This window comes from Pteropus alecto, unplaced genomic scaffold (assembly GCF_000325575.1).
Source record: "Pteropus alecto unplaced genomic scaffold, ASM32557v1 scaffold77, whole genome shotgun sequence".
Lineage (NCBI taxonomy): Eukaryota > Metazoa > Chordata > Mammalia > Chiroptera > Pteropodidae > Pteropus > Pteropus alecto.
The window spans coordinates 1687263-1712269 of NW_006440820.1; the positions used below are offsets into that span (position 1 = coordinate 1687263).

At 34.4% G+C, this 25007-nt stretch overlaps 1 protein-coding gene and 1 non-coding gene across 2 annotated transcripts in view; one reads left to right on the forward strand and one right to left on the reverse strand.

Moving 5' to 3' along the window:
• Positions 1-25007, forward strand: part of KDM6A (lysine demethylase 6A) — a 198137-nt gene that overhangs the window by 55567 nt on the left and 117563 nt on the right. Inside the window, 1 exon segment of the mRNA XM_025051082.1 lies at positions 5303-5352. Coding sequence (XP_024906850.1) covers positions 5303-5352 — 50 coding nt within the window.
• LOC112484756 lies at positions 10523-10626 on the reverse strand. The gene has a single exon (XR_003048160.1). It is a non-coding gene; the product is annotated as a U6 spliceosomal RNA (small nuclear RNA).

The window sequence follows — 25007 nt, forward strand, 5'->3', positions numbered from 1 at the left end:
ATATGGGGGATTTATTGACCGTTATTCTGAAGAAAGTTCCTGAGTCATTGTCTTTGTTTGAAATTTTCTGAGCTTGGGGTTCTTTGTGGAAAAGCTGCACCTACTTTTGTAGTAGAAAATGGTAGAACCTTTTTTGTGTATGTTTTCTGCTCTTATTTGTGTCATTCTGATCCCATCAGCTTTCTGTCTTGCAGGAATTCCTAAAAATTTTTTGATCTGCAGATTAGGTATGCTTTGGTTATCATTACTGTTATGGATTTATGTATGGAACAGTATCTTTTCTGTTATTTCAGATGAATTTGAAGCAGAAGGAAAAAAAGCTTTGTAAAACTTTTTTTAGCTTTCTGTTTGGTAATGTGTATGAAGAGTTTAAAAAAATTTCTGTCACTTGAATTGGTCATTTGGCTTCTAGGAATTTATTCTAAAAACAGTAATCGGTTAGAGGATTGTGGGAAAATGGAGGCTCAAATGCACTTGGCCTGTTGTAGGTTGAATTTCTCTGGAGAGAGTTTAGCATACAGGATGTTTAGTAAGGAGTGCCTTTAGGAGCAACACCTGTGGAAGGTGGAGAATGGAACCAGGATTGGACAGAGGAAGAAATTAAACTTTGACAGCTTTGACCAACTCCATGGGGAGCTCTGGAGCTAGTAGATTACCCTTCAGAGCTATCCCAAGTTGGGCCAAGATGACTAAGCCTTTATACTCTATCCATTCAATATTGGATGTGGGCCAGCCTGGGAAGGAGTATGACTTTTGGCAAGGAGGCTCTCAGTGCTAGAGGCTATCTGCATATAGGACTCCCAACGGTCCTTCCTTGATGTGGGATTTGAGTGGTTCTTCACAGTGTCTACCATACTTCCTTTTCACTCCTAATCCCAAAGCTAACGCATTAACCTCACCTGAACCAAAAAAGGCTGATGGAGCTGTTAGATTGCTGCCTTAAGCTATGGAGATGATGCAGTGATTTCTTTGTGTTGGAGCGCAACCAGAGACAGAGAACTCTGGGATGAAAGACAAGCATATATATTCTTATAATATATGTGTTGGATCTTAAGCAGTTTAATTAATAGAATTATATGTAAATATCTGTAAATATGTGTGGAAAATTATAGGAGAAGATAGTTACTAAGTCAAGTTAATTGCTTAGAAAATCAAGTAGCAAATTACTTCAAAGTACATAGCAAAATTATAAAAAGAGAAATCATGAGGTAAGAGACTAGGGGAATGGATGGATAGTAAGAATTCCAGAGGTAAAAGATTAGTTGAAGGGGATACAGTAAGTAATCACTCCTAATAATAGTATGAAAACCTTGAAACCTTTAAAAATAGTTTCTTCATGGTTTGTGGTGAGCTAGAAGCTTTCTCTGAAATTGCAGCCAATGATAGATTTTCCTTCCTTTCCTCCTTCTTTTAAGTAATTGGTAATTTGTTGTATTGTCTGTCACTTTTGGGCAAAATAGGTTTTGGTGGTTATAGTTCCTCAGTAGTTACAAGTGGCTAGGGCAAGTTATGTGCCAGAATTGTTAATGTGGAGAAGTCTCAACTCAGAATTGGTGAGCTTTCTTTGTCTTTCTTGGGTGAAATGACAGTACTCTATCTTAAGATATGTATAGTATAAGAACATTAAGCACATGATTTTTCAATAATTTTGAGTTTGGTTTCTCCAGAAATTCTCAATGTTTTTGATTGTTGCGTGGTTCATTTCTTTATTGTTTTGGCTATTGGAACTAAAGGTTGTGATTCTTTTAAGAATCTGTTCTTTGTCTAAAACTTCTTTCAGATAGTCATTGAGACTTAGTTTACATAGTATATATGTTTGCTATACAATACAAATTTACTTTCTGTTGAAATAGTTAAATAAAACGAAATAAAAATCCAGAATATTGACGTATATGTACAGAATGAATGTTATATATCTCTCTGAAAGCCGATTGTTTCATGTGTTTTCATTGCATTCACAGTCATTGTACCCTGTTTCTCCATATAATGTCATTTAAATGTATTTCATGGTGGTTTTTTTTTTTTTTAAATCTCTAGTACCTCCACTCCCTCCCATCTCAATGTAGGAATCACTGAATTTGTTCAGTCTACTCATGGCTTGGAAAATACAATTGAGAAATACCCAAGCAAGCAGAACAGTGACCATAACCCAGCTTGTCAGAAGCCCATGTCCAGGCAACAAGCAAAACTTACAGTAGCTTCAAAAACTAGAGAACTGATGGTAGAACACACTGAAGGAACACAAAGAAGACACTACTTGGTGTCTTTTGTACTAAGGCAAATGTGAGATATGAAGACCTTTAGTATATTATTTTAATAATGACAAAGAAGGAGTCAATCTGAGATTTCAGTAGATATATCAGTCCTGAAGACCTCAGTGAAATGAAGATGCTGATACAGGGGTAAAAGGATTATTTGCTTCCTTGCTTTTCCAACTTCCCATGTGCTTGTCTCTGTAATCTTAGATCTTTTCAAAACTGTGGGACATGGGAACAAAGATGTGTTGTGGTGGGTGCTGTCCAGAGGGTTTTTCAAATGCTAATATGTATTAGTATATATCAATGCTATATATAAGGGAAGCTGTGTTTTAGGCAGTCATAGATTTGAATTTTTTTCTCAGGCCCAGAGCTTCGCTGAGGTCCTGGGCTGGTGGAGGGGTACTGGGGTAGGGCCCGCAGGACGGTCATGGTGGGGAGGGAGCTGCGAGAGTGACACATTGTACACTGGGCAGAGAAAAAGGATGACTGCCCATAGATTTGAATTTGAGAAGGCAGAAATGTGGCCAGAGAGCTGGACACATCATTTATATACAATGAAACAAATAATATAAGCTCTGAGATACCATTTATCCCAGGATATAAATACAACTTTTTCAGTTCAGCTTCAGAAAAACAAAGCAAAACAAAGCAATCTATTGACCTCATAACCTTAGGCAATCACAACCTGTTCTGGACTGAAGATAACAGTGCAACTGACAGATTTATTAGTTCTTCTTTCCTTTCCTTCTCTTCCATACCCATGGACTCACCTATTAGCAGCTAACCTGCTGCCTATAGTGTTACACATTGTGCTAGGAATGAAAAGAGTAATACTGAGTTCTGCCAGTGGTTAGTGCATGGTCTAATATAGGAGTATAGATTGAGTTTTAAATCTTTTCCTTCATTGCATTTATATTGTATCTAACTCTGAAGAAGACTCTTCTTCTGGCAAGGCTGTCACCCTTAACCTATAGTGTTGTTTCTTTGCTCTGTCTCTATGGACTTGTCATCAGGCATGTCTTTCTCTTATTTTGACAATCTTAACTCAGGGCCGTAATATTTCCAAACATGTTAAAAGCTCTGTCACTTACTAAATTTATCTCTCTTTATTCTCTCACTCTGTTTCTCTAGATCTCTCTTTAATTCCAAACAAGTTAAAATATGGCTTTGGATTTCTCTTTAATTTTTAGTTACACATTATTCTTTTACTGAAAAAACTTTTTAGAGTGTTTGTGACCTGTAAGGAAATAACTTGGATTAAACGGCTTGATGTCATAGTCTCTTAGGATGTGTTGAAGTCAGAATCAAAACTCAGGTTTGCCTAAAGCTTCTTTATACTTTTCCTACTATATTCTGTTGCCTTCATCATGGCCCTCCTTTGATAATGTTCATCACCCCTAATTTTAACACAAAAATGTACTAATTTTAACACAATAAACGCACTTATTTTAACATTTATACAGTTCAAGGGTGTACAGTCACATTTCAGTCCTGCACTTGAACAGAATCTAGGCTACCTATTCTAGATTAGGTAGAATCTAATCTTGACATTTTTACCACGTTTGACTATGAGTAGGGAGGCCCCAGATTTCTAGCACCAAGCTAGATTTCACTGCATCTAGCTTGGTGCTAGTGACTTAATACTTAAGAAATACTACGTGAGTGTATTAATAACCCATTGGTATTTTATGATCTAGAGGCAAAATTTTTAAACATTTTTTGATATAAATCTTTAAAGACTTTCCTATGAAAATAGATTTGCAGTATTTAAACATTGAATTAAACTCTACAACTTTCTTTAACCCAATGTATCATGTTTATCTTGCTCTCTCAGAAACATACCTTGTAACATTTCAATTTTTCTGCATAGTGTTTTATCATATACGTAGAAAAATTCCCTATTGGATGTGTAGACTATTTCTTTTTTTGCTGTTGAAATAATTGCTATGTTGTCTATCCTTGTAGCTGAATCTTTGCTTACATCTCTGTTTATATTCTTAGAAGGAATACCTTGATGTGATAAGATTTACTGAGTGAAAGGATATGTATATATTAAAACTTTTGACAGGTAGTGCTAAATTATGCTACACAAAGGTTTTACTAATTTGTACTTAAAGTACTAGTAGAATGATAAAACTACTTATTTTCTTGAATTCTTGCCACTACTGGGTATTTCCCTTATCACTACTGAGAATTATTACCATTACCATCACTATCATTATTTTATCATTTTCATATATAGAAAATGGAAAACATCACGATTATGAATGAAGTTAAAGGACAAATGACTGTGTGTAGTACCCTCTCCTAACTGTAGATGATTCTTTTATTGATAATTTCTTGTTTGATTTTTTAACCCTTATTTTTATGGGGTAAAGGGCAGACTAAAAGAGAATGCGTGAGAAATAATACAGAATCTTGAAGTTGTTAAAATAGTTAAGTTTAACTTGCTTCTCACTGTTTTCTTTTGCATTTTTTTTTCTGACCTAGCTTTTTTGTTAGTACTTTGCCAGTTTTCTATAATCTTTTAAATTCATTATATTTTTCTTTTTTCTAAAAAGACTAAATTGGCTTATTTGAAAACAAAACTCAAATGACGAAAAAATAATTCAAAATTTAGGGTGGATTTTCTTGTTGATTATATGAGAGGAAACATCACAAACGAAATAGTTTCTTTGCGCTTTGAGGTAGTTGAGCTCTTAGCCATTCTTGGAATTAAGATCTCTAGTGAGAACAGATAACCCATCATATTCTGGCTAGCCTTGGAAAATCTTAATCCTTTTATCAGATTCAATAGGTAGCCTAGATTCTGTTCAAGTGCAGGACTGAGATGTGACTGTACATCCTTGAACTGTATATTTGACATTTTTACCACATTTGACTATGAGTAGGGAGGCCCCAGATTTCTAAATTTGGTCTTAAATATCACTGTTCGGAGGTGGGTTTGGTGGGATGCTTGTTACAATGTTTCTTTTAATGTTTAATGTTTCTTGTATTATTGATTTTGAAATGACACATAATTGTGACTCTTTTCCTTCTTTCAGCATTATCTGCATACCAGAGGTACTACAGTTTACAATCTGACTACTGGAAGGTTAGTGCACATTTGCATACCTATTTCCTATTTGCTTTTTGGGCAAGTTACTGCTGGTTAAACTCAAAATGGATTGTGCTCTTTTTATGTGTGTGTGAGTGTGTGTGTGTATTTTGTTAATTACTTAAAAATAGTACTTCTAGGAAAAAGGAATTTGGAAAATGAAAAATGAGCGTTCTTTGTGCTATCTTGTATATATCACCGTGTATTTTATTAAAAGAATTAGATTACTCTGACACAATCTATTGGCCAAAGATGATCCTAACTGTGAGAATTTAAGAGCAACAAGACCAAGCAGCAACAAAATGATTCTTTGGTTTTCTTAAATTGGTATCTGGGAATAAAAGGCTGAAGATGGGTGTATCCAGCTGAAAAGAGAAGGCATAATGGGAAAGTTATAATGGAAATCTTTCATGGTACAGTCTGTCTATAATTGGAGTTCTGATTACAGCTGACTATAATCATTTTTAAAAAGACCTACTTAAATGAAGAACTATGCATTGCAATGAATCATCTATTTTCTTAGTTTAAGCAGTGCATAAAGTTACCTGGGCAGGTTGGTCTTTTATATCGTGTGTACTTTTATGTATAAGTTTATTGACTAGTGGAGGTTTCTTTATCTGAATTGCCATTTCAGATTTTTTAGATGGATTTTATTTTTCTGTTGCCTAGTTTCTCTTTCTTTTTGACGTGTTGAAGATATAACAATATACTTTGGTGATTTTTAAAAATGTATTGAAAATATCTTCTCTAATCTGTGGCTTATTTTTTAAAAAAAGTTTATTGGAGTATAATTTACATACCATAGAATTCAACTGTTTTAACTATGCAATTCAGTGACTTTTAGTAAATTTCCAGAGTTATGCAAGCATAACCACAGAATCTTAGGACTTGCCCATCTCCCCTTAATGAAACATTATGCCCAACCCCTCTGGCAAGTCTTAATCTACTTTCTGTCTGTATCTATTTGTATTTTCAGGATAGTTCATACAAATGGAATCATATAGCAGATTGTCTTTCGTAATTGGCTTCTTTCACTTACTATGTTTTCAAAGTTGATCCATTTGTAGCATGTATTCATACTTTATTCCTTTTTACTATGTAAAAATATTCCAGTGTATGGATGTGTACCTCATTTTATTTATCCATTCATTGGTTGATGAGCATTTTAGTTGTTTCTACTTTTTAGCTATTGTGAATAATGCTGCTATGAACATTTGTGTACAAATTTTTGTGTGAAAATATATAGTTTTTTCTCTTGAGTAGATAACCAGGAGTGGAATTGCTGGGTTGTAGAGTAAATCTATGTGTTGTTCCTCATCTTTGTGGGAAGCATTCATTTTTCACCATTAAATATGTTAGCTGTAAGGTTTTTGTAGGTTTAGATTGAAGAAGTTCTCTTCTGTTACTAGATTTACTTGGAGGTTTTTTTCCCCCCTCATTATTTATAATGAATAGATGTGAAATTTGTCAGGTTATCCTTCTTCATCTATTGAGATCCTATGGGTTTTCTCTTTAAATTTGTTATATTGTTAATTAATTACAGTGCTTTATTTTTCAGCTATTCCCTAAGTAAACCTCTTTTAGTCAGATGTGTTACATTGTTGGCTTCAATGTAGTAATATTTTGTTAAGGATTTCTGTATCTTTGTTCATAAGCGATATTACTTGGTAATTTTCTTCATATGACTGTCTGATTTTTGCATCAGGATAATTTTGGCCTCATAAAATGAATTGGGAACTGCTCTTTCCTCTAATGTGTGTGTAGGGTAGGTATTATTTCTTTCTTAAATGTGGACTACAATTTACCATAAAGTCATCTATGTAGGCCTACAGTTGTTTTTTGTGGAGAGCTTTTTAACTACAAATTCAATTCTTTTAGTATGTACACAGGTGTTCAGGTTTTCTGTCACTTCCTGGGTTAGTTTTGTTTTTCAAGAAATTTGTCTATTGTCAGATTTACTATTTTTTCTATTATAACCTTATTTTCCTTTTAATAACTGTAGAATCTGTGGTGAAGTGTATACCCTCTTTCATTCCTGATATTGATAATTTGGTCTTCTCTTTTTTTTCTTGATCAGCTTCGTTAGAAGTTCTTTAGCTTCATTGATCTTTGCAAAGAATCAGATTTTTTTCCCCATGGATTTTTTTTCTTCGATATGTTTTTCTGTTTTATATTTCTTCTATTTCCTATTTCATTGATTCCCAGTTGTCTTTATTTGCTTCTGCTTAGTTTGTGTTTAATTTTCTCTTCTAATTTCTGAAGGTGGAAACTTAGATTATTGGTTTTCTACCTTTTCCCTTTAATATAAGTATTTAAAGGTATATATTTCTCTTAGTATTGCTTTAGCTGTATTTCACAAATTTTTATATTTTGTATTTTCATGATCATTCATTTGAAAATGTTTTCTACTGCTTTCTCACCTATGAGAGATACATATTTGGCTTCCTGTAGTTTGGTCAGAATATCGGAGTTTTAAAAATATCTCGTATTTGGATGGGAGACCACCTAGGAAGACCAGGTGCTGTAGGCATAAAAAATAAGAGATTGTAAGCTGACAAGGAAGGTCCTTGCAATCTGTGAGATCAAACAAGGGTTGCCTCACCTTAAAAAAAAATAATAAATAAAATATCTCATAGTTAATGATTTCTATTTCTCTTATGCAACATACTCTATATGGTTTCATTCTTTTGAAATGTATAGAGACTTCTTTTTTGAACACTTGAAAACAAACGTGTGATTCTCATTTGTTGGTTGTATTGTGCTATAATAACAGGTAAAGGTGGCTAGTAGCATTTTTCTAATCTGTCTTGGAAGAGTTTTTGGTCTTTGTTATTTGCTGAGAGTTGATTATCTCTTCCTATGATCTCGGAACTGTCTTTTAATTTTGCTTTAAAAAAATATTTTGAAGCTTTTATTAGGTACATAAACATTTATGTTTGCTATTTTTACCTGATGAATTGACCTTTCATTACTATGAAATATTTTTTACCTTTGGTAATTCTATTTCTCTTGGCAGGTGTTTTATCTAGTATTAATATAACCATGCCATCCTTCTTAGCCTTGTTATTTACATGTTAATATCTTTTCCCTTTAACCTATTGGTATCTTTATATTTACAATTTTTTTGTAGAAAGCTTTTAAATGGGCCTTGCTTTTTATCCACTCTGGAAATCTCTGCTTTTTACTTGCATTCTTGTAATGCTGCATTGCTGTAAACTGTTGCATTACTTATAACTATTGGCAGTTAAAATCATTCATTTAAGTTGGGTTTGCTTCTTTCATTTCACTTTCTTCTTTTATGTTTGTTCCCTCGATTTCTTGGTTTTATGTTTCTCCTTACCTGCTTCCTCCCCACCCCCTTGATATTTGATCTATTTTATTTTACTTTTTAGCTATTCTTTTCATTTTTTTGTTCAGTGGTGGTTCTAGGGATTATAGTATACACCTTTAATTTTTCACACTGAAGTATCAGTTAATATTATACTAATTCATATAAAATTTAGAAAGTTTACAATTATAGGTCTAAATCTTATCCACCCATGTCCTTTATATAATATTGTTACATGTGTTAGAGCTATGTTATTAACTCCACAAGATGTTACTTTGCCTTAGACAGGCCTATATATTAGAATATAATAATAATTGTTTATTTACACATATATTTACCATTTCTGATGCTCTTCTTTACTTTCTCTGGATTGTTTTCATGTATCGTCATTTTCTTCTAGGCCAAAAAACTTCGTCTATCATTTCTTATAGTAAAAGTCTGGTGGAGATGAATTTATTTTACCTGAAAATATTTTTTTATTTCATTTTTAAAGGGCATTTTTGCTGGATAGAGAATTAATAGGTTTGCTCGCCCTTTTAAAAAAGTGAAATTCTGTTCTCTTCTTGCCCCTCCATTTTTTCTGATGACAGATCAGCTCTCAATTGACCCACTATTCCCCTGCATATAATTTATTGTTTGCTCTTTTTAAGATTTTCTTTTTATCTTTGACGTCCTAATATAGTTTGATCATGATATACCTCTGCATGATCGCCTTTATATTTATCCTGTTGGAGCATCTTGAACCTGAAGTGAATTTAGGAAGTTTTTATTTTTATTTCTTCAGAGTAATTTTTGGTTCATTCTCTGTTCTCTCCTTCAGGGGATCCAATTCCACGTAGGTTAGTTAATTTCTTTTTATATATAGGTCCTTGATGGGCTTTTGATTTTTCTTTTTCTCTTTAGTCTTTACATTGGATAATTTGCTTTTCTGTGTCGAAGTTCATTTTCTCTTTCTTTTGTCATCTTCATTTAATTATTAGTTCAATCCATTGAATTTTATATTAGATACTATATTTTCCAGTTTTAGATTTTCTATTGGGTTCTTTTTTATTATTTCTCTTTCCTGTTGAGATTTCTTGTTTTTTATTATTCATGAGCTTATTTTGTTTTAGTTGATGATAATTAGAATAGGCACTGTAAAATCCTTGTCTGTCATTTCTAGCATCTTTGTCATTTTGAGTTTGGTCTCAATTGATTTTCTTTTTTTCTTGAGAATGTGTTCTATTTTCCAGGATCTTTGTATGTTGCATAATATTGTGTTGAGCACATTATGAAAATTATGCTAACTCCTGATTCTGTTATTTTCTTAAGAGTTTTTTTTCTCTCTTTATCTCAGGTGGTTATCTTTATTGGATTTTGAATTGCAAACTCTGTTTCTTCAGGTGGCAGTTTAAGTATCAATTTAGGTCTTTTGTCTTTAACATAGTTGTTTTGAGTGTAACTTGTATACAGGAGTCAGCCAGACAGGTGGGTAGACAGAATTGAGGGTTCCCCTCTGTGGTTCTTTACTTTCTGGGATTTCTCTTGAGTAGGATCTAATTTCTCTTGATTTCAGTCTTCTGGTTTCCTTCCTTTCCTCCCTCCCACCCTTAATATTAATTTTTTATAAATTTTTCAATTACTGTTGACATACAATATTATAAAAGCTTCAGGTGTACAACAAAATGATTAGACATTTGTATAACTTGTGAAGTGATCCCCCCGTAGGTCTAGTACTCATCTGACATTATATTATACATTGTTATTACAATATTATTGACTATATTCCCAATGTTGTACTTTATATCCCCATGACTATTTTTATACCGTCCAATTTGTAATTCTTAATCCTTTCCCTTTAAAAATATGGTACACTTTACTAATTTGCTTGTGATCCTTGCACAGGGGCCAAGGTAATCTCTGTATCGTTCCAATTTTAATATATGTGCTGCCGAAGCGAGCACAGCCTTCTGGTTTTCTGCATCAGAAGGATTCTGCTTTTTCTATCATTGACCCACTATCATGTGCTATGACTGGCACCAAATTAATAGCTGTGAAAAATGAGAATTAATTTCTATAACTTTCTTCCTCTGAGCATGACCTTCTATATAAGTTTCCTGTTGCTGCTTTAAAACCACAAATTTAGTGGCTAAAACAACACAGATGTAATTATCTCAGAGACTTGGAAGCCAGAGGTCAAAATGAATTTTAGGGATTAAAATCAAGTTGTCAATAGGGCTCATTCCTTTTGGAGGCTCAATTGCAGAATCTGTTTTCTTGTCTTTTCTAGCTTCTAAAAGCTGCCAGCATTCCTTTGTCTCATGGCCTCATATCATGTTGCCTTTTCCCCCACATTGCATTCTTTGGCTTTTGACTTTCTCAACTCCTTCTTATTACGGACTCTTGTGATCATATCTGGCCTACCTTGATAATCCAGGGTAACCCTCTCACCTTATCATCCTTAATTTAATCACAACTACAAAGTATCTTTTGTCATGGAAGACAGAGGTCCACAAACCCCAAGCTGCAGACCAATACCTGGTCCATGACCTGTTAACAACTGGGCTGCACAGCAGGAGGTGAGTGGTGGGTGAGTGAGTAAAGCTTCATCTGTACATGCAGCAGCTCCCCAGCACTAACAACACTGCCTCAGCTCCACCTCAGATCATCAGACATTAGTTAGATTCTCATAGGAGCACTGGTTCCTGGTGCCAAAAATTTTGGGGGCCATCGATAAGATAAATATTCTCAGTTCTAGGCATTAGAATGTAGACACCTTCAGGGCTGTTATTCAGACTACCATATCTCCCCAGGAGAAGCCGCTTGTTTTTGTTTACTCTTTTTCCTCCCTAATTACAGTTGACAATATTACATTAGTTTCAGGTGTACAGCAATAGTGGTTAGACATTTATATAACTTATGGAGCAATCCCCCCGCCAATAAGTTTAGTACCCACCTGGCAGCATACGTAGTTAATACAATATTATTGACTGTATTCCTATGCTGTACATTATTTCCTTGTGACTGTTTCGTAACTAATAATTTGTACTTCTTAATCCCTTTATCTCTTTTACTCAGCCCTCCAACCCCCCTCCCATCTGGCAACCATCAGTTTGTTCTCTGTGAGTTTGTTTTGTTCATTTATTTTGAGATTCCATATGAAAGTGAAATCATATGGTATTTGTCTTTCTCTGTCTGACTTATTTCACCTGGTGTAATACTCTCTAGGTCCAACCATGTTGTCACATATGCTAAGGTTTCATTTTTTTTTTTTTAGTGGCTAAGTAGTATTCCATTGTGTATATGTATCACTTCTCTATTGATGGACATTTAGGTTGCTTCCATATATTGGCTATTGTAAATAATGCTGCAGTGAACATAAGGATGCATATATCTATTCGAATTAGTGTTTTGGAATTCTTCAGATAAATACCTACAGTGGGATTGCTGGTTCATGAGATAGTTCTATTTTTAATTTTTTGAGGAACCTCCATACTGCCACCAACAGTGCACAAGGGATCCCTCTTCACATCCTTGCCAATACTCGTTTGTTAATTTATTGATAGCCATTCTGACAGGTGTGAGATGATATTTCATTGTGGTTTTAATTTGCATTTCTCTCGTGATTAGTGACATACAGCATCTTTTGGCCATCTGTATCTCCTTTTTGGAGAAATGCCTATTCAAGTCCTCTGCCCATTTCTTTTTTAGATTGTTTGTTTTGTGTGTGTGTGTTGAGTTATAGGAGTTCTTTATAAATTTTGGATCTTAACCCTTTATCAGATGTATCATTGACAAATATCTTCTCCAGTTTGGTAGGATGTCTTGTTTTGTGGTTGGTTTCATTTGCTGTGCATAAACTTTTTAATTTTATGTAATACCATTTGTTTATTTTTTGTTTCCTTTGCCTGAGAAGATATATCAGAAAAAAATATTACCAAGAGCAGATTCAGAGTTTACTGCCTATGTTTTTTCTTCTAGGAGTTTTATGGTTTCTGGTCTTACATTTAAGTCTTTAATCCATTTTTAGTTTATTCTTGGATATGGTGTAAGAAGGTGATCTGGTTTAAATTTTTTGCATGTATCTGTCCAGTTTTCCCAGCACTATTTATTGAAGGGACCTTCTTTACCCCATTGTATATTCTTGACTCCTTTGTCATAGATTAGTTGACCATATAGGTGTGAATTTATTTCTGGGCTCTCTGTTTTGTTCCACTGATCTGGGTGTGTCTGTTTTTATGCCAGAATCATGCTGCTTTGATTATTATAGCCTTGTAATATTTTGATATCAGGTATTGTGATGCCTCCAACTATGAACTTCTTTCTCAAGATTGCTGTGGCTGTTCGGGGTATTTTATGGTTCCACATAAATTTTAGGATTATTTGTTCTAGCTCAGTGAAAAATGCCATTGGTATTTTGATAGGGATTGCATTGAATCCATAGATGGCTTTGGACATTTTGTATGGACCATTTGATTGTTAATTCTTTCTATCCATGAGCATGGTACGTGCTTCCATTTGTTTGCATTTTCTTCAGTTTCTTTTTTCAGTGTCATAATTTTCTGAGTACAAGTCTTTTACCTTTTCGGTTAAAAATGACAGTTGTACTTTTCCTTTCCAATTTGGATGCCTTTTATTTCTCTTTCTTGTCTGATTGCTGTAGCTAGGACTTCCAATACAATCTTGAATAGAAGTGGATGAAAGTGGGCATCTTTGTCTTGTTCTCGATCTTAAGAAAAACTTTTAGTCTTTCCCAATTGAGTATAATTTTAGCTGTGGGCTTGTCATATGTAGCCTTTGTTACATTGAGGTATATTCCCTCTATCCCGACTTGGTTACACGTTTTTATCATAAATGGATGTTTCTGTATCTCTCAATATGATATGATTTTCATCCTTCACTTTGCTTATGTGGTATGTTATGTCAATTGATTTGTGCATATCGAACCAGCCTTACATCCCAGGAATGAATCCTACCTGATTGTGGCATATGATCTTTTTAATGTATTGGTAAATTCAGTTTGCTAATATTTTATTGAGAATTTTTACATTTATGTTCATCATGGATATTGGCCTGTAATTTTCTTTCTCTGCAGTGTCTTTATCTGGTTCTGGTATCAGGGTAATGCTGGCCTAATGAGTTTGAGAGCCATCCCTCCTCTTCAGTTTTTTGATATAGTTTGAGAAGAATAGGTATTAATTTTTTGAATATTTGATTAAATTCACCTGGGAAGCTATCCCGTTCAGAGTTTTTGTTTGTTGGAGTTTTTCGATTTGCTGATTATGTTTTGTTAGCAGTCATCAGTCTGTTCAAATTTTCTGTTTCTTCCTTATTCACCTTGGGTAGATTGTACATTTCTCAGAATTTATATATTTCTTTATGGTTATCCAATTGTTAGCATATAACTGTTCATAGTAGTTCCTGATAATCCTTTGTTTTTCTGTAGTGTCAGTGTTATTTCTCGTCTTTCATTTCTGATTTTATTTGGGCTCTCTGTCTTCTTTTCTTCATTTTAGCTAAAAGTTCATCAATTTTGTTGATCTTTTCAAAGAACCAGCTCTTGGTTTCATTGATATTTTATTATTTAGTCTTAATTTCATTTTTTCCTCTGGTCATTATTTTTTTTCTACTCATTTCGGGCTTTGTTTGTTGTTTTTCTTGTTCCTTTAGGTGCAAGTTCAGTTAGATGGTTTATTTGAGATTTTTCTTGTTTCTAGGGGTAGGCCTGTATTTGTTCTAATTTTCTCTGGAAGATCTGCTTTGACTGTGTCTCAGATTTTCGGTTATTGTATTTTCATTTTTGTTTGTCTCAAGGTATCTTCTGATTTCTTCCTTGATCTCATTGTTATTGCATTCATTGTTTAGTAGCATGTTATTTAGCTTCCACATGTTTGCATGTTTTTAAGTTTTCTTCTGGTAATTGATTTCTAGTTTTGTCCCTCTGGTCAGAGAAGACACTTGATATGATTTCAATCTTAAATTTATTGAGAGTTGTTTTGTGACCTAACATGTGGTCTATCCTGGGAAATTTTCCATGATGCTTGAAAATAATGTATATTCTGTTGCTTTTGGGTGAAATGTTTAAAAAATCTCAGTTAAATTCATCTTGTCTAATGTGTCATTTTAGGCCCCTATTTCCCTGTTGATTTTCTGCATGCACGATTTATCCAATGTTGTTGGGGTGTTAAAAGTTCTCTACAATTACTGTGATACTGTAGATCTCTCCCTTTATGTCTGTAAATATTTACTTTGGGTGTTAAAAGTTCTCTACAATTACTGTAATACCGCCAATCTCTTCCTTTATGTCTGTAAATATTTGCTTTGTATATTTAGGTGCTCCTATGTTGGGTGCATAAATGTTTACAACGGTTATATTCTCTTGTAGGCTTGATCCTTTTGTCATTATGAAATGTCTTCTTTTGTCTTTTATTATAGCCTTTGTTATAAAGTCTATTATTTCTGATATAAGTATTGCTACCTTGGCTTATTTCTTCATTTGCATTTGCATGAAATATCTTTTTCCATCCCTTTACTTTCAGTCTCTGTGTGTCTTTTGATCTGAGGTGGGTCTCTTGTAGACAGCATATGTATGAGTCTTTTTTCTTTTCTATTCAGCTATCCTTTGTCTTTATTGGAATATTTAGACCATTTACTTTTAAAACAATTATTGATAAGTAGGTAGTTATTGCCATTTTATTATTCATATTTATGTCCTTTTCGATTTTCTTCTTAAAGAAGTCTCTCTAACATTTCCTATAATACTGGCTTGGTGATGATGGACTCCTTTAGTGTACTTTTGTCTGGGAAACTCTTTATCTTTTCATCAATTCTAAATAATAGCTTTGCTGGATAAATTATTCTTGGTTGTATACCCTGAATCTTAATCCTGGCACAAAAAGAAAAGTTTCTGTTGAGCTGACAATATTATGGAAACTTCCTTGTAGGTAGCTAACTGCTTTTCTCTTGCTGCTTTTAAGATTCTCTCTTTGTCTTTAGACTCTGGCATTTTCATTGTGATGTGTCTTGGTGTTGGCCTCTTTGGGTTCATCTTGTTTTGGACCCTCTGTGCTCCCCGGCTTGTATGTCTATTTTGTTCACCAAGTTAAGGAAGTTTTCAGTCATTATTTCTTGAGATATGTTCTCAATCCCTTGCTCACTTTCTCTTTCTGGTACCCGGATGATGCAAATGTGGTACACTTGATGTTGTCCCAGAGGCCTCTTAAACTGTCCTCATTTTTTTGGATTCTTTTTTCTTATTGCTGTTCTGATTGGATATTTTCTCCTATCTTATCTTCCAAATCGGTGATTTGATCCTCTGCTTCATCTAATATCCTGTTGTTTCTGTCTCGTATATTCTACATTTCAGTTATTGTATTCTTCATTTCTGACCGGTTTTTATGGTGTCTGTCATTTTGTATATATTCTCACTGAGTTCATCTGTTCTTCCCTTAAGTTCATCGTTTTACCTGTGTTTTGAACTTTGTATCTGGTAGATTGCTTGCCTACATTTTGTTGAGTTATTTTTCTGGAGTTTTGTCCTATTCTTTCATTTCGGACATGTTTCTTTTTCTCTTCATTTTGGCTGCCTCCCTGTGTTTGTTTCTCTGTATTAGGTAGATCTGCTACAACTCCCAGTTTTGGCATGGTGGCCTTATGTAGTAGGTGTTTTTGTGGGGCCCTGTGGTACAGTCTCCCTGGTCACCTGAACTTTGTCTTCCAGGTGTGTCCCTTGTGTGGTTTCTGTGTGCCCTCCTATTGTAGTTGAGCTTTGATTGGTGTTGGCACGTCTGTGGGTGGGATGTGAGGACTGATTAACTATGAGCTGTTGTGTGGGGGCAGACCCCACTGAGCAGAGTTTGCTTTAGTGGGGCTCTGATGCCTGCTGAGTCCACCCTTTGGGTATGTTATATGTATAGCTAATTGGGTTGTACTCTGGTGTGATCTGAAGCTGGCCACCAGGTGTTTTGATTCTGGCACCTCTTTGAAGGGGCTCTGGTGCAGGCCAAGGTCAGCCATTGCCTGTACTCAGTTTGGAGCCATCTGATAGGAGCTACAAAGTGATCTGTGCTTGGTAGCTGCCAGTGTTGGGCTTGGAGGTATGTGGGAGAGGCCATGCAGGGAACCAAGGCTGGCTGCTGCTAGTGCTGGGCTTGGGGCTTCTTGGCAAGAGGTATGGGGCACACAGAGGCCAGCTGCCCCTTGTTTGGGGTTTGTATACCTTTGAGAGATTTCAGGAAGGTCTGCAGTGGGGGCTTAAGTGGCTGCTTGTGAGGAACAACCACCAAAAGAGATCCTGGCAGGTGGGAGAGTTGAGTGGGGTAGAGCCTCAGGGAATCATCAGAGTATGAGGAAAGGTGTTAGCCAGGGTGATTGATATTCAGATTTGCAGGCTGGTTGGGGAGGGGAGTCGGGGCTCAACAAAAGGAACAGTGGTGCTTGCCACTATTCTCATGGAGAGCGCTGTGCTTTCAGCCCTAGCCTTGAATCCAGACAATTCAGTTTCCACATGTCCCTGGTGCTTTTAGTGTTTCCCTTCACTGGAGCTTAGGGTGATTATTTGTGAGCGACTGAGTCTTTGCTGGGCCCTTTAGGAGGATGTTAACTGGCACTTTGATGTCGGCATTGTTTGAATCTGGGGCTTGGTTCTTGGATCCCCCATGAAAGACTTGCTTGGAGGTTCTTCGTTCTGTAATTTAGTTTTAGTTTTGATGTGATAATGGGAGCAGATGAACACAGTGTTCATCTACTCCTTTATCTTGACTGGAAATGTTTGTTTCTGTTCACTCTTGAGTGTCCTTAGCTAGCTTCTTTATGTATATATTATAAATTCTGTAAGCCAGAGTTTATAGTTTTTATAAAACTATAGTTATTTTGTATTTATTATACCCAAGAGAGTCTTCCATATTATCTTACTTAGCCTTCATTGGAAGCAGTAGTGTGATAACATTTTGTTACCACTTTGCCTGCATTTGTACTTCATAAAAATGTAATCATGTAGCATATTTTTTTCCACTCTGTACTATGTTTGTTGGATTCATTTCTGTATGGCAGTCGTTTTAATTGCTGTATAATATATTTCATTGTGTGAATATGCCACAGTTTATTCATTTTATTATTGAGGACATTTGCTTTTTATGAAGTTTGGCTATTACTGATCTTAACTTTGCAAGTTCTTTATGCCCTTGTTGTCTGATACCTGAAAACTGATTTGAAACAATATTTTTGTCTAGCTTTTCTAATTATAATTATTTGGAGAGAAGAAATTGGGACTTAAGTCTGGAAAAAAATTAGTCTACTATTGGAACTCCTCTCTAATCTTACTTATAATAAGGAAAACTCATTAAAAGTTTATTATTAAGTAACTCATTTTAGACATTTCCACTAATAAGGGTATATAAGTTTAATTAATTAATAATGCCAATACGTGGAATAATAGTCATCAGAATAATTTATCATTGGTCGTTTCTTATTGTACAGTTCTTAACAGGCAATTTGAGATCATTCTAGGTGTCAAAAGCTGACTCCCCAAATATTGAGGACACAAACCTGAGTTTATTGCTTACCATGGTAAGGGAGAACACCACCTCTGCAGAGCTTTGTTGGCATCTTACAGGGTTAAGGTAAGGTCAGAACTAAGAATTGATACTTTGTTTTTAAAGGCAGGTCTATCAATTTGGGAGCTTGATTGGGTAAGCACCTCCATATAACAGTCCAGAAATGGTGGATATGTCAAGCAAGAAATTTGAGGCAAGGGGTATTCAAAGAATCTTGGGCCACAAACTATTGTCGATGCTTCTCATTGAAGAGTTGATGGTTCCTGTAATAACGGAGAAACCATTTGCCAGGACAGAAGACATGGAAAAGCAAAGTAAAGCTAATGAAATCAGAGGGCTAGTGAAGTCATGTTAACATAGTCAGGTTTGGTTTAGGATCTGAGGTCCAAGCACACTGTGGGGGTAGATGATTTTGGTTCTCTCAGGGTTCAAGAACTTGTACCAGATGTTGTCACTTAAAGACATTAATGCTTCTTATTTTCATTTCTCTAAGCATAATTAAATAATATAACAGTAATGTTTGTGATGCAATGAATGGGTATTTACTCAGCTATATGCTTAGTTGCTGATGGTGATCAGAGTTTACATTCATGGCTCAGTGATTTTTAGGTTTAATTTTTATTTTTATAGCTTTGTCGAACTTTATGATTTATACCTATAATGTATTATAAATTGAAGAATGTAAGTATAGGATTGTTTTTTTTTTTTGATATATGACTGAGATAATTATCTCCTGAGTTTTAGTTGTACTTACTTCTTTAGACCACATCTCTCTAAACATATCCTCTACAATTAGATCTTAAAAAAATTAAAGTGATTATCATACTACATGTCCTCAATTTTTCACCTGAAATTCTTGCATCCAGAATTGTGTAGAGTTAAGGATCCTCTATCTCTCTATTTCAGAAAGATAATGCATTTACTATATTAAATAATACGCCCTGTGGCGTCTGAGGTAGACTTCTGCAAGCAACATATTTACATTTCTGCAGTGATGGTATGAATAGTTATATTAAGTGGGTAGATAAATAAAGACTTCTGTCAGTTCACACCAGAGTTTTTCATACTGAAAGTGTTTTGGTGGCTGATTTATGAGAAACTTTAATTTTCGTTTTGTTACAGTCTTTTGGAATTCAGGAAGGACAGTTAGGGATCATTGATATGTAATACAAAATGACATCTCAGTCTTTTTTTTAACATTTCAAAACTAAATAATGGTATGTAATCAAAAATTTTATTTTTTGAGAGATCTACTTTTTTTTTTACCTAGTTCAGTACAAATGACAGTCATTTTGAAATGGTGAAAATTTGTCAGTTCTTTCATGACTATTATATCATGTCAAATATCTTGACTATTAATGATTGTAATAAGCACCTTAGTAATACTAGCATATAAGAACAAATACTTAACAATTTGTTCTGTATACCATGTAGAAATGGCAAAAGGATTAAACAGTATAGGAGAGGAAAACCTTTCCTCTGACCTTTTAGATTTTGTGGCTGGGGCCTGTGAATTACCCTTACAGCAGTCAGATTAACAGATAAAAAACAGTTTATTTACACATGCAATGCATATACATACAGGAGAACTCAGTGATGAGTAACTCAAAGGGATGGTTAGAATTTGGGGTTATATACCAACTTATAAGTGATTGAGAGAGGAAGATAGGACACTTAGGGGAAAACAAATGATTTCGGAAAGATGAGTGGGCTCATAGGAGAATAAATGGGAGATATGATAGTCCTGTGGAATTGTCTGTTAGAGTTGCTCCCAGAGGGGGAGATTTGTGACAGTTGAGTTCTCTTGGGAGGTTCTGCTTTTAGCATGTAGATGATTTTAGAAACTCAAATCCATCAGTTCAAAATAATTCTTATGCCAAAGCAGGATATTTTGGGGGTACCATGTCCTAATCTGCTTCAATAACAACGACAGCAAAACCTAAACTCATGAGTCAGATAAGTTTAGAAATTGATATTATGGTTTATGGTATAAAGTAGAAAGCTGGAATAGAAAATTGTATGTACACTGTTAATGCTGCTGTGTATTTCAGTATACAAGTAGAAGACTGTAACGATATATGTTGAAATGTGAAGAAGTGCTGGTGCTTCCTGATGAATTTTATCATGTACTTTATTAAACAATTGGTGATACACTTTTACAGTAAATAGTCCCCGCTTATCTACAGGGGAGACTTTCCAAGGCCCCCAGTTGCTGTCTAAAACCGTGGATAGTACCAAACTCTTTATATAATACATTTTTTCTATATGTACATACCTATGATGAAGTTTAATTTATAAAATAAGCACAGTAAGAAATTAACAACAATAACCATTAATAGAACAATTATAACAATATACTGTAATGAAAACTAAATGAATGTGATCTCTCTCTTTCAAAATATCTTGTTGTACAGTGCTCACCTTTTCACTTAAAGGAAGCACTTTACAGCTTCTCTTTGGCATATCCGAATTGCCAACCTCACTACTCTGGCACTTTGGGGCCATTATTAAGTAAAATAAGGGTAACTTGAACACAAGCACTGATAAGCAAGAGAGCTGATCTGATTAGACAGCTACTAAGTGACTAACAATCATGGAATATATACAGCATGGTTACACTGGACAAAGGCACTTTTCATGTCCTGGGTGGGATGGAATGAGATTTCATCTTGCTTGCTATTCAGAATGGTGTGTAATTTAAAATTTATGAATTGTTTATTTCTGGAATTTCCTATTTAATATTTTTGGACTGTGGTTGACTCGGGTAACTGAAACCACAGAAAGCGAAACCACAGTTAAGGGGTGATTACTGTACTTCAAGAAGTCAAACCTTGTGGAAATTAATTTGCTTATGTTTTGGTATGCTAAATATAGACAGTTCTTGTTCTTAAAGCAGATTCACCAAAGAGGTCTATTTTACTGTTTGATTCAATATATGCTAAAAAATTGTAATGGTATATTTCTTACCAGCTCTGAAAATTGTGTTGGTCTTCTTTCCTAATTGGGGCTGATTAGCAAAGTTTTCTTTAGCCCATTTAGCTCCCATATGGTTGTTTATTATTATTATCATTGGCAGCTAATGTTGCACTGATGTGGTATTAGGGGTCAATGTTGGTTAGGGGAGATATTTTACAGAGAGAGTTATTATGGTGGAATGACTCAAGGTTCTTCAAATTCATGTTTTGAATTTAGAAATATATTTATTTAAATATATCAATCTTGTAGCTTTATAACATGGAAATATATAGAATTTTAAGGGAAAACAGAACTTTTGTTTGTAGTTCAACAAGCTTAATGCTTAAATTAACCTGGGGCAGGGAGAGCGGGGCGGTGCCTAGAAAGACAGAGACCAAGAGAATGAGATCTTTTAAAGAATATGTAGGAAAAGTTAAAAAGCAGTATATTTGAGAATGAGAGTTAGATTCTTTTTAGAAGCAGAACACATCCTAGAAATCATTTTATAATCTTTTTACTTTATGGACGGGACATACAGTGTTCATGTGATTAAGGAAGCCCCCAGGTCAGCACAAATTGGTGGATAAACTAATGGAATCTGTGCTCATTTTCTGACTTTTCAATGACTGTTTATGTCAGTTACTAACTGGCTTTTATGTTCATTGACAAGGGCTTTGTTGGCAATACAGGGATAAGTAAGATAATTCCTGCCATCAGGTTACCCTTTTTTTTTTTTTTTTTTGTGAGAGAAACAAATAAGCCATGAGTTTTTGGTGGCTAATTTGTTGGAGTTATTGAGGGCTATGAGGGAGACAGAAGTGTGTATCTTTGTGTAAAGATATGGGAAAGTCTGAGTGGGGATTAGAGAGACTCCACAGAGAATTTGAAACTTGAGGGACGGATTAATGAGAGTTTTCCAGATAGGAGATCTGGAAAGGCTTTCCAAGAAGAGAACTGAGTAAGCACAAGTTCAAATAGGAGTTTAGAGAGTTCCGAAGTTCTTGGTCTAGAACAGAGATCCAAAAACTTTTCTGAAAGGGTGAAATAGTAAATATTTTAGGCTTTGTGGGCCAAGAGGCAAAATCAGCAATTATGTAGGTACTTAGCTTATTATTTACAATGTAATCATTATGAAATATAAAAATTCTTTTTAGTTACTAGCCTGTAAAGAAAAAATTTGACTGGCCACAGTTTATGGACCCTTGTTTTAGAGCCTTGGATAATTGTTGGGCACCTCAAAGTGGGGAAAAGGAAGGCAAGGACCAGATAGATAATAAATGGGTTTGCAACAGCACAGATCTGGAGTCTTAGATTTATCTTAGTCTTTTTTTCAATATCTAAATCAAATTCTGTAGTGCTGGAAATCAGTCATTAAATAAATAAAACACAATGACTTCCAGAGATTGGTTGGAATTACATTGACTGCACATTTTAAAAAAATTATTATCATAAAGAGACTACTGTCTTTCTTAATAAAGTTTATAATTTTTCCATGAAGTTCTTGTGCATATTATAAAATAGTATATTTTATATCTTGCAATTTTATTAACATAAATGTTTAATTTCATCTTTTCTCTCTGCTAGTATATGTTAAGTTAAATTTATCAAGAAACTTAACTAATTTACAAATTTGGTTAATTTGACTATGTTACTTTGGATCTTTTCTATGGACTTTTAATTTCTTTGTAATTAATGATAATTTCGTTTCTTCATTTCTAACTTTTGTGAACTTTTCTCCTGCTGTGTGGTAACTAGGATGCCAACAAAGTATTGATCGAAAGATGTAATATAGTACATTTTTCTTGTTTCCCTTCTTAAAGGGACTGTCTTAAATAGTTTTACCATTAAGTATGATTACTTTAATTTTTTTGGTAAATAGCAAACTAAGAATTGAAAGGAACTTCCTTAATCTAATGAAAGCCAACTTTTAAAAGTATTAATTTAAAAGTCAAAGATTTTTCTTTTGTATGCAAATGTTCTTTCTGCATCTACTGAGATAGTTTTATATTTTTTCTCCTTAAGTCAATTTTGTATATCTGAGGTAAGTTCAAATTGGTAATACGTTTTTATCATTGTTAAGTATTTCTGGATCAGGATTGCTAATGAGTAGTATCTTTGTATCTTTGTTCATAATTGAAATTGATCTATAGTTTTCCTTTCTTCACTTGCCTATCTGAGGTGGTTCTACATTCCAAGGAGCTGGTCAGAGGAAGAGGAAGCGGGGTGCAACAACCCTTCCCTTTAAGGGAATCATGAGATTATAACATATCCCTTTGTACACATATCACTGGCGATAACTTAGTGATATGAACACTCATAGCTGCAAGGGAGGCTGAGAAATGTCTTTATTTTGTCTGATCATGGTAATAGTTGGTCTAAAAGACAGAGAAGGTACACATATTGTTGCAAAGTAGATTGCACTAATAATACACCTTAACACATGTTATTGGTAAGTAAGGGAATTATGTATGACATGAAAGTCTTGTTTCACTTCAGTTTTTTTTTTTAAGATAATATGAGTGTAATTATAAACTCTAGTAAGAAAGGGAAAAGCTTGGCTGCCGACTGGCAGCAGGAGTCCTATAGTCTAGATTTTAAGAAAATTAAACATGAGTACTGGTATCCAAAGTTCCTCCTCAGAGAAAATTACATCCTTGGTCTTGTATAGCTCTCAGCTATTTTCATTGTCTCAGCACCTGCTAGCTCTGCTCAAATGAAACAGTTGATAGCATTCAAACTTAATTGTTTTGTTCATTTTTAATGTTGACCATGGCAAGCTATCATCTGGGTCAGCATACCTCCAAGTACCAGTTACTCTTTTTGAAATCTGGTTATAATATTGCTTAGGTTTTGAATAGTCTTGTTCATAACTCTCTTTTATTTTTAAGTCCTATTATTTCTAATGTGTAATTTTTTTTTTACAATGTGTGAGACTTTTAAACTAAAATTATATGTATCATGCTATCTCTATTGAGCAGTTACCATGTGCTAGGTAATTTTCTTGGTGGTGTTCAATACAGTGCCTCCTTTACTTCTCTCAGAAAAATCCCAAGTGCCAGGTAGTAGTTTAATTATTTTACATGTATGATCATATTTAATTTCTCAAAATAACCCTGTGAAATTGAAACTTTGTTGACTTGTTTCATGAGTCTTGATAGATTGTAAGTGACAAGGCTGGAATTCTAACCCAAGTCTGTTGGCCTCTATAGCCTGATTTCATGATCACTATGCAATACCACGCATAGGTTTTAGAAGCAGAACTTCTACTTTATTTGGGCCTGATGAATATAATGAGCTTTATAGTAACCTCAAGTGTCCAAAACATAGTTCAGGCTGTATTAGGAAGTGATTCAGTATAAATTGAATCAGCAAAGTATTGGATTCTTTGATGAAAACTGCTTAACAGGTTATTTAAGGTTATAAGAGATTGATTTATTTAGTGGCATATCTTTCTTAAATAACTTATATATGCCAGTTATTTTACCATAGGGATACAAAAATGACTCTGCCATTTACACACTCATTCTAGTGGTAGACCAGCGTATCTGTAACAGACATCAATCTTCATTTGAAAACATGTATCAGAAACCTAACTCTCTTTGGGCTTGGGAATGTGTCAGATAATACTTCTGGAAGGAAGAGGTGAGAGATACGTTAAAAGATTGATCAGAATTTGCAAGATTGAGAAGTGAATTGAAGGAATGACGACATGGGCTTTTCAGCAGAGGAAGCAAACATTTAAAATAACAAAAATGTAAGAGCATATTTTATCCTTAGATGTGCATATTATTTGTCCTGATTGAAGTGATGGCTATGAGATTGGGAAAATTGATGAA